General features: G+C 33.1%; 1 protein-coding gene across 1 annotated transcript in view; it reads right to left on the bottom strand.

Moving 5' to 3' along the window:
- Positions 1-16,958, bottom strand: part of LOC142345471 (uncharacterized) — a 58,871-nt gene that overhangs the window by 16,125 nt on the left and 25,788 nt on the right. The window contains exon 4 of the mRNA XM_075397530.1: positions 4,517-4,682. Within this exon, the coding sequence (XP_075253645.1) occupies positions 4,517-4,682 (166 nt within the window). The remainder of the gene's footprint in view (positions 1-4,516; positions 4,683-16,958) is intronic.

The following is a 16,958-nucleotide window of genomic DNA, read 5'->3' as shown; positions in this document are numbered from 1 at the left end:
AATGACCTTACTAATTTAATAATAAGGGATTAACTTGCTAATTCCCCTCGCTTGAACACCTTGGGTGTCATGCTGTGAGGTACGTCCTTGGAAATTTACATTTTTAAAGTGCAATATGGTAGGGGGTCAATGTCCTTACTGATTTGTTGTTCAGACACTATCTTGCTAATCCCCTTCGTGTGAGGGAAGATGGGCTATACCTAATGTTAATACATTGGTACATCCTTTTACCCCTAAATTATCATTGAAGGATTATCTTGCTAATCCGCCTTTGTGTGAACAGCTTTGGTGTCATGCTGTGAGCTCCATTTTTGACGTCGTACGTAACTGTAAATGAGTTATCCTAATTTATTATTAAAGGATTATCTTGCTAATCCCCTTTGAGTGAACAGCGTGGGTATCTTCTGTGAGGTACATCTGTGGGATTTGAGGGAAAATGGGCTATACCTAATGTTAATACATTGGTACATCCTTTTACCCCTAAATTAACACTGAAGGATTATCTTGCTAATCCCCCTTTGTGTGAACAACTTGGGTGTCATGATGTGAGGTCCATTTTTGAAAAGTCGTACGTAACTGTAAATGAGTCGTCCAATTTATTATTAAAGGATTATCTTGCTAATCCCTTTCGTGTGAACAGCTTGAGTATCATTCTGTGAGGCACGTCTTTGGAAATTTACACTATTAAAGTGTAATATGGAAGGGCGTCAATGACCCATTTTGTTATTAAGGGGTAACTTGCTAATCCCCTTCGTGTGAACAATTTGGGTATCATGCTGTGAGGTACGTCTTTGGAATTTGACATTAGTAAAGTGTAGTATGAGAAAAGGTAAATGACCTTACTGATTTCTTATTGACGGATTATCTTGCTAATCTTTTTCGTGAGAACAGCTTGGGTGTCATGCTGTGAGGCACATCTTTGGAAATTTCCATTATTAAAGTGCAATATGGGAATGAGTAAATGACCTTACTAATTTAATAATAAGGGATTAACTTGCTAATTCCCCTCGCTTGAACACCTTGGGTGTCATGCTGTGAGGTACGTCCTTGGAAATTTACATTATTAAGGTGCAATATGGTAGCGGGTCAATGTCCTTACTGATTTGTTGTTCAGACACTATTTTGCTAATCCCCTTCGTGTGAGGGAAAATGGGCTATACCTAATGTTAATACATTGGTACATCCTTTTACCCCTAAATTATCATTGAAGGATTATCTTGCTAATCCGCCTTTGTGTGAACAGCTTTGGTGTCATGCTGTGAGCTCCATTTTTGACGTCGTACGTAACTGTAAATGAGTCATCCTAATTTATTATTATAAGGATTATCTTACTAATCCCCTTTGAGTGAACAGCGTGGGTATCTTGCTGTGAGGTACATCTGTGGGATTTGAGGGAAATGGGCTATACCTATTGTTAATACTTTGGTACATCCTTTTGCCCCTAAATTATTACTGAAGGATTATCTTGCTAATCCCCCTTTGTGTGAACAACTTGGGTGTCATGATGTGAGGTCCATTTTTGAAAAGTCGTACGTAACTGTAAATGAGTCATCCAATTTATTATTAAAGGATTATCTTGCTAATCCCTTTCGTGTGAACAGCTTGAGTATCATTCTGTGAGGCACGTCTTTGGTAATTTACATTATTAAATTGTAATATGGAAGGGCGTCAATGACCCATTTTGTTATTAAGGGGTATCTTGCTAATCCCCTTCGTGTGAACAGCTTGGGTATCATGCTGTGAGGTACGTCTTTGGAATTTGACATTAGTAAAGTGTAGTATGAGAAAAGGTAAATGACCTTACTGATTTCTTATTGACGGATTATCTTGCTAATCTTTTTCGTGAGAACAGCTTGGGTGTCATGCTGTGAGGCACATCTCTGGAAATTTCCATTATTAAAGTGCAATATGGGAATGATTAAATGACCTTACTAATTTAATAATAAGGGATTAGCTTGCTAATTCCCCTCGCTTGAACACCTTGGGTGTCATGCTGTGAGGTACGTCCTTGGAAATTTACATTATTAAAGTGCAATATGGTAGGGGTCAATGTCCTTACTGATTTGTTGTTCAGACACTATCTTGCTAATCCCCTTCGTGTGAACAGCTTGGGTATCATGCTGTGAGGTACATTTTTGCAAATCACGTAAACCGTACGTAAGTGTAAATGAGTCATCCTATCTAATTTAATATTAAAACATTACCTAGTTAATCCCCTTTGAGAGAACAGCTTGGTTGTCATGCTGTGAGGTACGTCCTTGGAAATTTGCATTATTAAAGTGCAACATGGGAATGAGTGAATGACCTTACTAATTTAATATTAAGGGATTAACTTGCTAATCCCCCTTGCGTGAACACCTTGGGTATCATGCTGTGAGGTACGTCTTTGGAATTTGAGAGAATATGGGCTATACGTAATACTTTATACATAGGTACGTCTTTTTACCCCCCCCCCCCCCACTCTTGCTCACGATATACTACTCTTGCACGAGTATGTTTTGAAGCATAATTAATCGAGTAGGTTCTATAATAAAAATTATATATCAGTCGCATCACGAAGACAATTGACTTCCGTAATAATTCTTAAAGTTAAATCTGAGAAAATTTGAGAAAATTATTTTCAGGCCAGAAACATTTTTGAAATGCAATATGGCCAATGAATAAATTTAGCTCTAGATGTTACAGAAAATAAACCCGCAATTTAACAATTCTATTTAAACATGCTAGCATTTAAACGTCTCCAAAATATCTCTAACTAAAACATCATTTTAAAGTCATATTTAAGAGAATTTATAGAAACTGACTATATCAAAATCAAATTAAAGTAGGGGCTAAGCCGTAGCAATCAACTCTAGAAGTTTGACCTAGACGGCAACAAAATTTGAGAGCTTTTTGCTGCTCTCAGTTCTATTTCGGACTATTTTCTCCGGTTTTTGGCATAGCCGTAGTCAAATTTCAAAACTTCCCCAGTTGTTAAAGAATTTGTTTACAAGTGAATTTGTTAGAAGTGAATTAACTAAAACTGTACAAACCTATGTTTTTCCTTCTAGAAACAGCAATTAAGAGTCAAGCAGTTTTAGTTAACAGTAGGTTCTTGTTCCTGTAGAACAACAACTTTTGTTGATTACCAATAAACGAAGTTTACATTCTATAGTTAAAGAAAAACCGAAATTTTTTCTAAATACCTTAAATAATGTTAGAAAATTAGTGTAGAAAAATCAGTAAATAAATAAGTACCCGATTACACTAATTTAGAATTAAAGTAATACAAGATTTAGGAACACCTCACTGGTCTGTTAACTCACTTGCTGATTAGAGTAATAAACCCAAAATTTATTCCAGATCTACAGTTACTCCTCACATTTTTTTATCTATGAAAACACTGAACACAAATTTGCAAGTTTTTAACCCCGAATTGACAAAAAACGAGTCCACATGCGCTGCTAGTTTATGTTTGAGTTTTTTTTCAAAAATGTTATCATATGGTAATGTATATCCGTGTAAAATAATTCATAGTTTTGAGTCCATTGGTCCCATATTTGAGCTTCCAAGCTTTTAAGGTCGAGAGTTTAACCTTTAGGAAAAATTGAAGGAAAAATGGACAAAGGAAGAATGATCTTTGACTTTTCCTTTTTCAGTTTGGACTTTGGAATGGTGATCACAAATTTTCCAAACAGAAATGCGGAAAAAGAGAAAGAAAGGAAGGAGCGGAAACAAAACATTGGATACGAGAGAGGTTGCTAGTTTTGAAGCAATTATAATGATACAAAAAAGAATTTTCATGTGAGCGGGTTGATTTCTTTTGTTTCGCTTGTTTCGTTGCTTTCAAAAGGTTTTCGAGAAGTCGACTACTTCAGTCAGGTTTTTGAAATGATTATGATTGTTTTGCCGGCTTTTCTTCTCGAAATTGAGCAAAAATCAACATGCGCTTCCGTCAAACATATTAGGTGGAAAGCATTTTAAAATTGAACCAACTGGAATTTCCATATAGGGCACTGCCTTTTCGTCGGCGATTATCGAAAGTATGTCTCACCTGCACAGCAGGTTTGTTTTGAAATTGTAATAACACTTTGGGCTGTTCGCCTTCTCGAATTAAAAATTTAAAGACCTTATATACCGTATATTCGTTTTACCTTAATTCATAAATTTTCATAAAATTGTCTCCGCATTCACTGCTGTTCCAACATTCTTACCAACTTAATGGAGAAAACGTCGACATTCAGACGAGCACATTGATGCTCAATTCCCGGGTCGAGGTTTGGTCAAAAACTAATGTAAGATTAGCGCTGAATTTAGCGGTAAATTTTTGTAAGATTGCAATTTTAGCGGTGAATTTTTTTTCACGGCTTCGTGGTAGAGGTAAAAAATTTTTTTTCACCGCATTCTGTTCACCGCAATTGCACGTTTTTGGCGTTTTTCGAACGTTCGCTTATTTCAACTTTATGGGACAGACTATAGAAGCAATGTATAGATGAAAAAGATAGAAATGTTGCATCTAAAATGAGTAAAATGTTACCTCTCAGTAGCGCAGCAAAGTGGCAGCATGACAAGTGCAATGTTTTCACGGGTGGCAATAGGGGTCAAGTCCATGTCTATGTCCTCTATGGCCTTCGCAATGTCCTCCTTTGAAATGCCCATAGAAGTAGCCACTGCACTTTCCGGCTCAAAAGACTCGTCAAAAACTAAACAGGTACACGCCAAAAAGCTAATAAGAAAGTGAAGGCAGACATGATCTTTTAGCGTAAAATCTTAAGAATCATTTTGTAGCTGGGTTGTGCTGTTGCTCATTTTTGAGCGCTTATTTTTGAGAGAAGAACGCTTAATTTTGGTAAAAAGCACTGATTAGTGGCTTAAAATGCAAAAAATAGCAAAAAAAGTTAATTAAAAAGCTCAGCACAAGTTCAGTTATTTTCAGCGGCGCTAATTCAAAATTTTCCGCGCCGTTTTCAGGGTTAATTCACAATATAATGCCACTTTATAATTCAATGAAAGATTTTTGGCAAGTGTCAAAAAACGTTGAAAAATCGTTTTAAGAAAAAAATAAAACTAGAGTTTTAAGATAAAATATCAGTTGTAATAAAGCCCAGGTGTCTTGTGTCTTTGGCCTAGTGCAAAAAACAATGCTCAGACACAAGAGAATCAGGTTCTGCAGTAAGTCGCTGTAACATTGCCGAATCAGTTATGAATAATTTTATAAAGTGCTTGAATTAGCGATGAAAACATTGAAGGAGTTGTTGAAGAATTAATTGCTGAAAATGTTTGCGGGTATATCTTTGCGGGGATTTTTAGTAAACTTTTTTGGCCGTAATTCAAGATTTTACGCGCATTTACGCTCGGCCTAGAAGTTGACTCCGCTAAAGAACCAGTCAAATTGTGCTGGGTATTGTTTCTTTAATCAAACTGCATGATTGAGCGCGTTGAAAACGTTCAACCTGTTGTGTCCGCATCACTCGACATGTTATTTCAACAGCAAAATTTGATCGAGCTTGGTCTTGTATGGTTGACCATGAGCTTGAAAGTCATGCCATACCATGAAAAAGGAGCAAAAATTTCACATTACACTATATTGGAAAAAGAAGAAAACGACATTAGAAAATCCTAATCATGTGTCTTCTCTTCTGAAAATTTTTTTACAACTAATTTTTCTTACCACTGATTTTGCTTTTCACTGATTTTCCTTAACACTGATCTCAATTAATTTTCTATTGTTTGAGAACCTGATATCTCTTCTGTCGGGAAAGCGACAGTTAAAAAGAGCGGTTGAAAAGCTCACCAAACATAACAAATATAATTAGCTACGATTGTCATCCTATCATCGGTGAAAACTGATTTAAAAGCAATTTAAGTAGGTCTCAAAGAGATGAAAAAATAGTTTGCTGGCTTATGTGCGTGAGTTTGCACTTTTGATTAACCCTTTACAAAAATCACTCTTCTTCTCTTCGTTCTAAAAGGTCAAAGTTCGGACTCAGTCCGGTGGACTAGCAGATTGAATATTTACACGACAAAATTTAACACGCTATTGTTCGATGCAAAATCAAATAGTTGTACGGCAATTAACAAAAAACTGACGCATTACAAAGAGCATGAAAGTTAACAAACATGTTCTTTTGACGTTTTAAAGAACCAAAACTGTATTTTAAAACTCTATTTAAGAATATTTCATCCATAATTTCGTTATCCAATGAAACACAACAATTAGGATTTCAAAATCCTTGCGATCAATATTTTGAAAGCACGAATAGCAAATGTTGTAGCAGGATAGATTTGGATCTTCTTCTTTGAAAAATCCTACGATTGATAATCGCATAGTAACAAGCTGGTAACATTGAGAGTTATCTAGTCATTTCTTGATGATATTTCTTTGAAGATTCCACAATCATATTGCAGAAAACCGTCAATAAAATACATGTAGAAAACGCACAAATTGAGAACTTGAATACACCGGCCTATGCTTGAAAAAGTGTTCTTAAGGACCCTCGTAGGGGAACTAAAAAATTAAGAGAAAACACAATGATATATGTGTTAGACATATGGTCCTTTGAAATTTAATTTCAGCTGGGCCAACAAGTTTGAACTTGTTATGTTTTTTTAACGTAACTTACAACGAAAATCGAACCAGGGAGACAATTAATAACTCAAAAAAAAGTAAGGATAACAACAGTCAAGTAGAACCTGATCTAAAAAAGGCCACTCAAAAAAGACATATTAGGCTCTTTGTATAAGTAGCACATAGTTGCAGCCCAGTTCAAAAGCAGCCTAAAGTTGGTTACACCGTTTGATGCAAACACGACCGATTATCTCATTGGGCTAGATGAGACAAAGCTTGTTTGTTATGAACAGAAATTTTGGGCGAATAAACGTTCTGTTTTTATAATGAGTTATTTTTAATTGAAAGTCGATAAATGTAATTTGTTAACAATTTTCACACGTTTGCTACTCCGGCGGCTCAGCACTCGCGAGCAGCTGGTTGAAATTGTTATTTACTGCAACTTGTTTTGATATTGAATAATACTAAACTGATGTTCAACTTTTTATTTTTTTGTCAGATATCTTCAGAAGTTGAGTTTCAGTAAAAGTTGCGAGCGAAGCTCCCCTTTGTTCTACAGTCAGTAACTGAGCGCTAACACGAAAAATGGGAGCTCGTTTTTTAAAAAAATTATTTCAATAGATCGCCGCAATTAAGAGTATGGAAACCCGGGTCGAGGTGTTTGGGTAAATTTTTGTAAGAAATGCGTTGATTGCGGTGAATGCGGTGAAAATAAATATTTCACCGCATTTCACCGCAGCCCTAACAAAAATTCACCGCATCGAATTTTGTGGCAAATTAATGTAGGAAATTCGGTGAAAGCGGTGAATGCGGTGAAAAAAAATAATTCACCACATTTCACCGCATTTCTTACAAAAATTCGCCGCATATGATTTCCAAAATTTACTCAATCTGATTTAAATTCACAAGAAATTTTAAAGATATACGTGACAGTTGGCGCAGTGGACTAGGCAGTTGAAGGCTTGCAGGAGTGCAGAGGTTCGAAACAGGGTGGGGATGATCCTTTTTTGTAAGATTACTGAGAACGCGGTGAAAATAAATAATTCACAGTGATTCACCGCATTCACCGTAAAAAGATGTAAGAAATACGCGACGAAAATTATTTTTTTTTCACCGCATTTAAATGAATTTCTGACGAATATTTACCGCCAAACCTCGAACCGGGAAGTTGTTTACCTCGAATTACAGCTTATGCAAACAAAAACTCTTTAACTGCCCAAAGCTAACAGCATCTATTTTTAGACCAAATTTTTCGGCCATCTCAACTGACATTTTCAAAATACGTACTAATATTCAAATCAAAACGTTATTGCTTCATTGGCATTATAAAATGTAAACCCTAGTGATCGACGTTTTGATTCACTTGCAAGATCCTCGCAAGTTTTTTCTATTAAACTTGCAAGACTACTTGCAAAATGAATCAAAAAGATTGCAAGATCTTGCAAGATTGATATCTTGCAAAATTCTTGTTAGAATCTTGGAACTTTTGCATAAGCTTGCAAGATTCTTGCAAGTTTCAAATTCACTCATTACTAGAGAAACCTTAGTTTTGTGCCATAGTAACAACTTTGTTGTTTGCGCTAAAAGAATGTTTGCACAAAGAATCGACACTAGGCAACCAGGCAAGGGTCTCCATAAGAGTTTCACCGCAATGAAGAACTTTAAATGTTTTTTTATTTTTTGGCAGATATTTCTGCGACGAATCAGCGAGACGATCGGATTAATAATTATCCGTTTTTGTTGGACTGTGTTTCAGAGGTCCATTTTTAGTTGAGAGATAATCAGTTTTTAGTTTAAAACCTTAACAATTAGTATGAGTTGCTTGTTGGAAAACTGAATTGAAAAACTAAACAAGGAGGCTCGGTAACGTGCGTTTGCACAAAACGCTCCGATCCCAATCATCTACATTTTTCACTTAATTGTCTGCCAAATGAGGAAGAGATCAAAAAAATTAACATAACATATCGTTCAACAAACTACTAAATGAATAAAACAATCTACCTTAGCTTAGACAACCGATGAGACCTTTTACTACCATAATAAAACTACTAGAAAAAACGGCGATAAAAATCAATTAATTGCAAATAATAATTACGACAAAAGCTTGTTGTCCAATTTTTGAAAATAATTAATAACCAAAAAAAGATTAACCGCTTCTTCAATATAGAAAAAGATGGAACTTTTCCTCAATGCGACCTGGACTTGGTAATAACTCCACAAGAAATGTGCAAAAGAGCAACGTTTAAAAAAACGTTGCATTTTTGAAAGCAATCATTTTCAATTTGATTAGAAACATTATGCATCAACTGAAATCATTGAGAGATTTTTTTAGACCTCGCTAGAGCGCAACTGACACCATTCATTATCCAGGGTATGTCTTACGACTACTAACAAACGACAAATGCACGGAAAAAGAAAAAAATTTCACGTAAAAATTGGTACAAAAAATTTGCGCAAAAAATTTGCACGAAAATGATGTCCCAGCCAATTAAACATTAAGGTGTTCACTAAAAACATCAAAAGTGTTTGATTGCGTTGTTTTCAATTGACCAGTGGATCACCCGTTATTGAGATAATGTGAAAAAAAAAACTAAAAACCTAGAAAAAATGGCGAATATGAAAAAATCACGAATATTTTATGAAAACTGGTTGTACCAAGAACAAAGACCATTTGAGGAAAATAAAATCGTTATAAAAACAAATGGTTGCTCACTGGAAAAAGGATGTGACTTGTCTATAGAGGTGCTAAGCTAAAAGTTAACAGAAATAAAATTGCAAATCTCAGAGGTCCATTGCCTTTCTTAAAAACAAAAACCTTCAAATTTCATGGCCAACATAAGTTTTTGACTAAAAAAGAAGACCGTTTATACTGCAACTTCTGCGAAAACTAAGTGAGCCTGTTTTTAGAGAGACTATTTTACAGAACTATAAAAAACCTTAAATACAATCTGAACTAAACAATTCACAAACAACAATACGAAACCACAGTGTTGAAGCCATTAAAATTATAAAACACTAACTACGAGAAAATAAATGTTCACTTGCGCATCCTTTGAAGATCAATAATGACTAATCTTTATGTGAAAGGACTATTTCAAAATGACAGCAAAAAACAATCAAAATTGAAAAGTATTTAAATTTCACAAAATGATTCTGTAACAAATTGTCTGAGACCTGAAGACATCAGTCAAAACTTTTAACCAACAGAAAAATCATTATCTGCTTCAATAAAACACACAGATCTTTCGATGATGAGGCCAAGCTTTAAAAATAATACAACATTGTAGAATACGAAAAAAAACGGAAACGAGAACAAAAAGGGATAAATTGAAAAATACTTTTACAGTTTTTGAGAAAAGTTATTTGAAAGTCGAAAAACCATTAGCTCTAATAAGATATCAATTATTAAGTTAACCTAAGTATCAACAAAGGGCCACTGAGACCTTTAATTATCCAGTATTTGGCATACGACAACAAAAATAAACTATAAAAACATGGCAAAAATAGAAAACTCTGCCAAATTCTGCAGGAGAACGGTGTCGCAGCACTTAAAGCCATAGGTTAGGAAATTGAAAAATATGTTCAGTTACTGTTTTTTTTAAATTGTTTTTTAAAAAAATTGTTAAGTAAAGTTACAAATTACCAAAGAAACAAAAACAATAGCGAAAAAAGGCACTTATGCAGAAAAATCACAAAATTTTTTATGAAAAATCGTAGTACCAAAATCAAGAAACCGTTCGTTTAAAACAATTCGCCACAAGATTAGTTTCAAAAAGAAAGAAAATTTGACCTGTGTTTACTGAGAATAAACTAAAAGTTGAAAGAAGTATTATAAAATTGATATTTTTAAAAAGAAAGTCAATGAAATGTCCTCAAAAAAATACATTCAATGACATATGAGATATTAGGTATTAAACGAATCAATGGTGCAGGTCCACTTGCATCTTTTGAGGAAGTCATTTGGACCTTTGGGTGCTTAGATTTAGTTATCAGAGCGCAAGAAGAATAACAATTGAAGGCAAAACACAAGAACTGATCTTAAGTTTACTAAAACTCAACTTCAAAGCCATAAAAACCATTAGAATATCAAAAAAACCTATATCAACATTCGGTTTCATTTCTACCTATATGGGAGCTGTCTATTATGAAGCCCTGCATGAAAATTTTTTGTCGGTAATTAACATTAAAAAACAAAAGCAAAATATTTTGAAAAAAGGCAGCACCAATATAAAAATTTTTAAAAATTTCTGATTTTAAGAATCCATGATAATATCAAACCTATCCCTGATACTGCTGCGGGCCAAAAAAACGGCCAAATGTTCCAAATGACTGCGAATGAGACCAATCGTTGAGTGAAATACTTCAAATACTTAAGAAAACAATGATGCATTTTGTATAACTATCGAGTTAAATTTGTAAAAAACGCAAAAATATAATTCTTTTATAGGGCGCTGAGTTTCAACTAGCTTTCTTTTGGATATTAGAGGGATTGTGTCAGCAGTTTATAGGTCTCCGATTTCGGCAAACTTAAACGAAGTGTACCAAAAAAGCATTTTTTGTCCAATTTTTGAAGAAAAAGTCTCAATTTTGAAAATTATATCAAATTGTTTAGCCAAAAAACTCAAATCAAATAATTCAGCAACGGTCTTCCGTCTCTAACGGCAATAATAACACTCTACTTTCAAAATTTTAACTTATTTTAATAATGTTAGCAAAATTGTGCCAAAAATTACTAAAAAAATGGGAATAAAAACTGTCAAACATTCACAAAAATTCAAACGTTGGTAACTCCCTGTAAAAAATGAAATTCGAAAAAATTTTAATTCCATATTCTAAGATGTAAATGCTTCTTGATGATACCTCTCACAACTCTCTACGATGAATATATTGATCGGCCAAAATTGTCTGAACAAAAAAATCCCATTTGAGTATATACTTCCTCCCTCCCCTCTAAAGTGGGGGTCGGAACAATTATTAAGTTAGTGTTTCAAGCTTGTGGTTCTTTGGATTTCACTTAATCGTACTTAATCAATTCGCTGATTGAGGAAAAATTGTCTCACCCGATGAATTTTGAGAGAGCAAAGTAAGGTAATTCGACTGTTGAGAAAAAAACAGGCCACCAATAAAAAACATACTAGCATTACGAGATGTGGGTGTTATAGTTATCCCTTGATAGGCAACCCAATCATCATACAGTTTCATAGAGCTGCCAAGATCATTGAGTTGACATAAACTGTAAAATGACGATTCATGAGCATTTTTCAAATAAGTTAGTTGGCACAATGCCATTTTGTGCAAGTTCTGTGGCTACTATTTGTTCATTTAATACTACTTTATAAAGTTTTAATTAAATTTGCAGTTGTGCTCGACAGCGAGCGTATAAAATGTAATGAGTTAGAGATATTTTATTCAGGTTGCTAGAGATCACATTCGTTTGGCAATTAGCATTTAGTTGGGTTCACTTCTTTAGCTGTCAGTTATTAGTATCGAAACCAAATATTTCAACAAAAATTTCATCCACTTCAACCATTCTGTTAGTCAGAAATCCTTGACCGTGTGTACAATAAGGAAAAATTAGAGGAACGAAATTATGACTTCTTCTTAGGAAATCATATGACATATATGCTGTTGATAAATGTCAACTGAAGGACAATATCTTACATTGTTATGACTCAATTAAACGACCACACAGTTTACTTTATTTAGCTGCTTCATTTGAAGCTTATATAATTATCACCATATTCAATCATGTGAAGAGAATGTGAATTACTATTTCTACTTTCAGCGGAGTGAACAAAATCAGGTTGCAATCAGAATCTATTACGTAAGCTTGAATAGCCTTGACGTCATAGTTCTTATACTATTGCGCAATTCCTCTCTTAGAAACCAAAAAAGTCACTAAATAAATAACAGACTTCTTATGGAAAGCGGAAAATTAAGTTGCAGTGATTTTTGGAAACAAAAGAACCGCAAAATGTTCTGAGCATGAATTACACTTATGTACTGCTTTTTCACTTTTTGCATTTTAAAGAGCTGTCTGAAAAAGTACACTCAATGAAAAGCTTCAACAACTTTGTGAATCTTTGTTTCGTAAAACTAAAGCCAGGCGGAGTCAGGAAATTTTGCCGCCACTTCACAACAGGCAAAATGTTATCAGAAAAAGACTCTAATCGAATTTTGATGAAATTGGAAAAAGGGATTCAATGACTTTGGAACTCATGCACAACTAACACAGAATTGGCCATTTAATTTATATCTCAATAATAAATGACCTAAATATTTTTGAGGATGCAGTTAGGTCACCGGCAACATAAACTGTTTTCGTACTGTATTCATTCCAAGCGCAATCAAAAACGTTTTGTTTTCGCTTGATGAATCTCACCATTCTAAAAATTTTGATAAATTTTGTTTCTTTTATGAAAATGAGAAAAACAGTAGTGGAAAAAACAAGGAAACCAAACAGTAGTAAAATTTAACCCTTTTTCCATACGCTAATCACGATTTTTCGAAAAATGAAAAAAAGTGGGAAAAACAAGGAAACCAAACACTTTTTAATCCATAATAATCCTTGTAATCTCATGTAATCTCATGTAATCTCATGTAATCTCATGTAATCTAATGTAATCTTTGTAATCATTTTTAAAGAAACCAAACACTAGCAAAATTTGTCCCTTTCTCTATACGCTAATCGCGCATGTCGAATCGGGTCAAATTTTGCTATTGTCTGAATCCCTTGCTTTATCCACTACTATATATTAGCTCTAAATTCAATAAAAAAATCAATTAAAATCAAAAATAAAACTAAAAATCAAAAAATCAAAGCAAAATTTACATTTCACTCTTCAGGAGCGATTCACTCTTATTCGGAGTGATCCCCCAGTAAAAGATCGCTCTTTTTCGCTCATAAAGAGTGACTCCCTCTTTTTTGATATTTTTTAATTTTTTTTGCACTTTTTATTTCAAATTATCTATACTCTTCAATAAATTTATATTTTCTTTTATTTTTTCTATATTTATTCCATTATTAATAAGAAATGATACAAAATTATAGTATTTACATGAACAACTATCCGTGAAACTGCTTCGCAGATCCTCTGTTTGGACAATAACAAAAGGACTTACAGATCTAGGACTTTGTCTTTTATCTAATAAGCTTCTACTAAATCCTCTAGTTAATTCTACATCTGGATGTTGTTTCTTTACATGAGCCCGTATCCCATCATATCTCACAACAGAAGTACAATATGGACAATTAACTTTAGCTGAAGTACAACTTCTACATGTATACTTACTCTCATCAAAATCAGTTAGTGGTTTTACATAATTACATTTCTTACAATTTCTAGTCAAGACTTCTGGGTTAAGGTTAGGGTTGAGGTTGGGGTTAGGGTTAGGGTTGGGGTTAAGGTTAAGGTTAGGGTTAAGGTTAGGGTTAATGTTAGGGTTAAAGTTAAGGTCAGGGTTAGGGTTATGGTCTGAGTTAGAGTTAGAGTCATAGATAGAACTAGAACCAGAACCAGAACCAGAACTAGAGCTAGAACCAGAACTAGAGCTAGAGCTAGAACTAGAGCTAGAGCTAGGGTTAGAACTAGAGCTAGAAATAGATTCATTTTTTAAAGAATAACCCCACGGAGAAAAATTATTAGCACAAATACCACTTAGTATTATATTACCACACATACATATATCAGTTTTATCTTTATGACATGATTCATAATGATATTTTAAAACAGCAATGTTTCCATTTTTATAGTTACACTCTAAACATTGTAAAAGCATTTCTAATAGGGTAAACTTTAATATTTACCTAATCATATGACTTTGTCCATCAGTGGAACTGCTTCGCAGATAATATTTAACCATGATTTCAATTAAATCTTTAGTATTATCTTTAGATGTGATACACTCTGCTAAATATTTGTTTCCTAAAGTTTTGAGTGTATTAGTTTTACATCTCTTATCTAAAATCAATTCAATGTCTAATTCTTTTTATCTCTTACAAAACTTATAATCTCTTCTCTAAATTCTTCATTATTTCCATATAGTCTGGTTGAAATTTTCCCCCCTTTCTATTCAAAATTCCCATCTCTTCATTGACGAAGTCACAGTTACACTGATTTATATATTCCTCTTGCATTGTATTTCGTGAATTAGCAAAGCTACTCAACGAAGTTGTTTTGCAAAGTCGTGGATCATTATCCAACTCTTCTCCATATCCAACGTTATCGAATGTATTTACTCTACTCAACATTGTTCTTGCTCCCATTGCTACACTCCCAGCATTTCTTGATTTTATATCAGGATAAATATAACTAAATATAATTAAACCTGAGCTTATAATTGCACCAATAGCTGATAAACTTTATATACCCTTTCCCATAATCATTTCTTTTGTTAAAACATCATTCTGTATTTTAATATTATTTAATTTAAGAAGTTTATTAAAATAGAACATATAGTTATCGTGATTAATAACATTTCTATCTGTTTCATTTATCATGAGTGGTTTCATATATGCTATAAGTTTATTTATGTCTTCTTTTTCTAATTCATCTTTTAAACTAAGAGCTTTTAAATCAAGGAAACTAACTCTTGAACCATATATCATTGTTCTATTACTATTAATAATAATAAAAGTATTTTCCTTTTTATTATATTTAATTATACCAAAACGAAGTTCGTGTGACATTCCATCTGTTTGATTATAATAGTTACCATTTAACTCACTTATGTTTTTGCTAAAGTTATGTTCACATTTATATATCTCATTAAAGTTTTTAAATAGATCAGGTCCATTATAAGTTGTTAAATAAATAGTATCACAAGTCATTCTTGCTGTATTAATTATTTGAGCTGGTTTATGACACATTACAATCATTTGAATATTATAATGTCTACCTTCAGTAAAACAATAAGCTTTATCCTTATTTAACCTATCACCCATATCATCAAGTACTATTACACAATTTTGAAATATATGCATATTATTTTTTGTGATCATATTTATATCACATTTATTAAACCCAGTATAAAACTTATTAGACTCAGGATCTATCCAGTCTCTGTCATCTTTACACACTATAACTATATTTTTAGCTTGGTCTTGGTTTTGGTTTTGGTCTTGGTTTTGGTCTTGTTCTTGATTTTGGACTGAGTATAATTTTAAATATTGTCTAATAAAATATGTTTTCCCTGTACCGGTTCCACCATAAACAATAGTATCTAATGGTGACTTTTCATATTCAAATCTAACTAGACTCCTATTCATAAATCCACCAAAACTTTCTTCTAGTTTTGTATATTTACTTGGTATTGAATCATATATTATATAACAAATTCCAATTATAAAAATTAGAAAAAAAGTATAACGCCTTTATCCATTTCTATATATAAAATTTATATATAGAAAAATGCTTATCCTAACTTTTGAGGAATTCAATAATAAATTTAACATTGATAATAATGCTATGAGTGATATCAGAATAAAAGATATAGGCAAAGATATAAGTCTAACACCAATTGAAATTGTGATGAGAGATGATAAACCAGAAATGGTAAGTGAACCTAACTCTAACATTATTGTAAATCTACATCCAACTGAAGGTACACATTGGGTTTTAGTTATAAGAAGAGAAGATGGTCCTGTGTATTACTTTGATAGTTTTGGTGTAGAAACTCCACCATTATTCCTAGAAGAATATGCTGATCTAGGCTCTTATGAGAGAATACAACAATATGATGAATCTTATTGTGGGGCTTATTGTTTATATATGATCTATCTTATTGATAGAGGATTTAGAATTAAAAGTGCTTTGAATATTCTAGTTAATCAATGTAAATATCCAGGAATATATAATGAGTGTTTTTGTTTAAGTTGTAGTAGAGGTGGTGATAAAGATAAGGATAATGTCATTGATAATGATAATGATTATGATCTACGAAGTAGCTTTGCTAATAATGATAATGATAATGATAATGATAATGATAATGATAATGATAGAGATAATTTTATATATCAGGGAACCTGCTTCGCAGATGTATTTGATGAAAAAAATCAAAGAAGTAAATATAATAGTAATAGTCCTACTAACAGTATCCGCGAAGCGGTTCAACAGAGTTGTTTGGTTAACCACGAGCGAAGCTCGTTTGCAAATTCACCGATCTCTGTTAATATAAATGATGATCTATATTCATGGCTAAATGATGATGAAATAATTACTGAAGCAAGATTCCCAGATAACTTTAGATGTATAATATCTGGTCCTAGTGAATGTGGTAAGACATTCTTAATAAAAAAACTAATTCTAGCTAGTATATATTTTGATAAGCTATACATCATTGGACCTACTGGCGATCACTACTATGATATAGAAAGAATAAACTCCAAAGCAGATGTTGAATTTATTAAAGA

Source organism: Convolutriloba macropyga, chromosome 9, assembly GCF_964194025.1.
Source record: "Convolutriloba macropyga chromosome 9, txConMacr16.3, whole genome shotgun sequence".
In the NCBI taxonomy this organism is placed as follows: domain Eukaryota; kingdom Metazoa; phylum Xenacoelomorpha; order Acoela; family Convolutidae; genus Convolutriloba; species Convolutriloba macropyga.
Note: the sequence above shows the minus strand (reverse complement) of the source record. Positions and strands in the feature narration are given on the sequence as shown.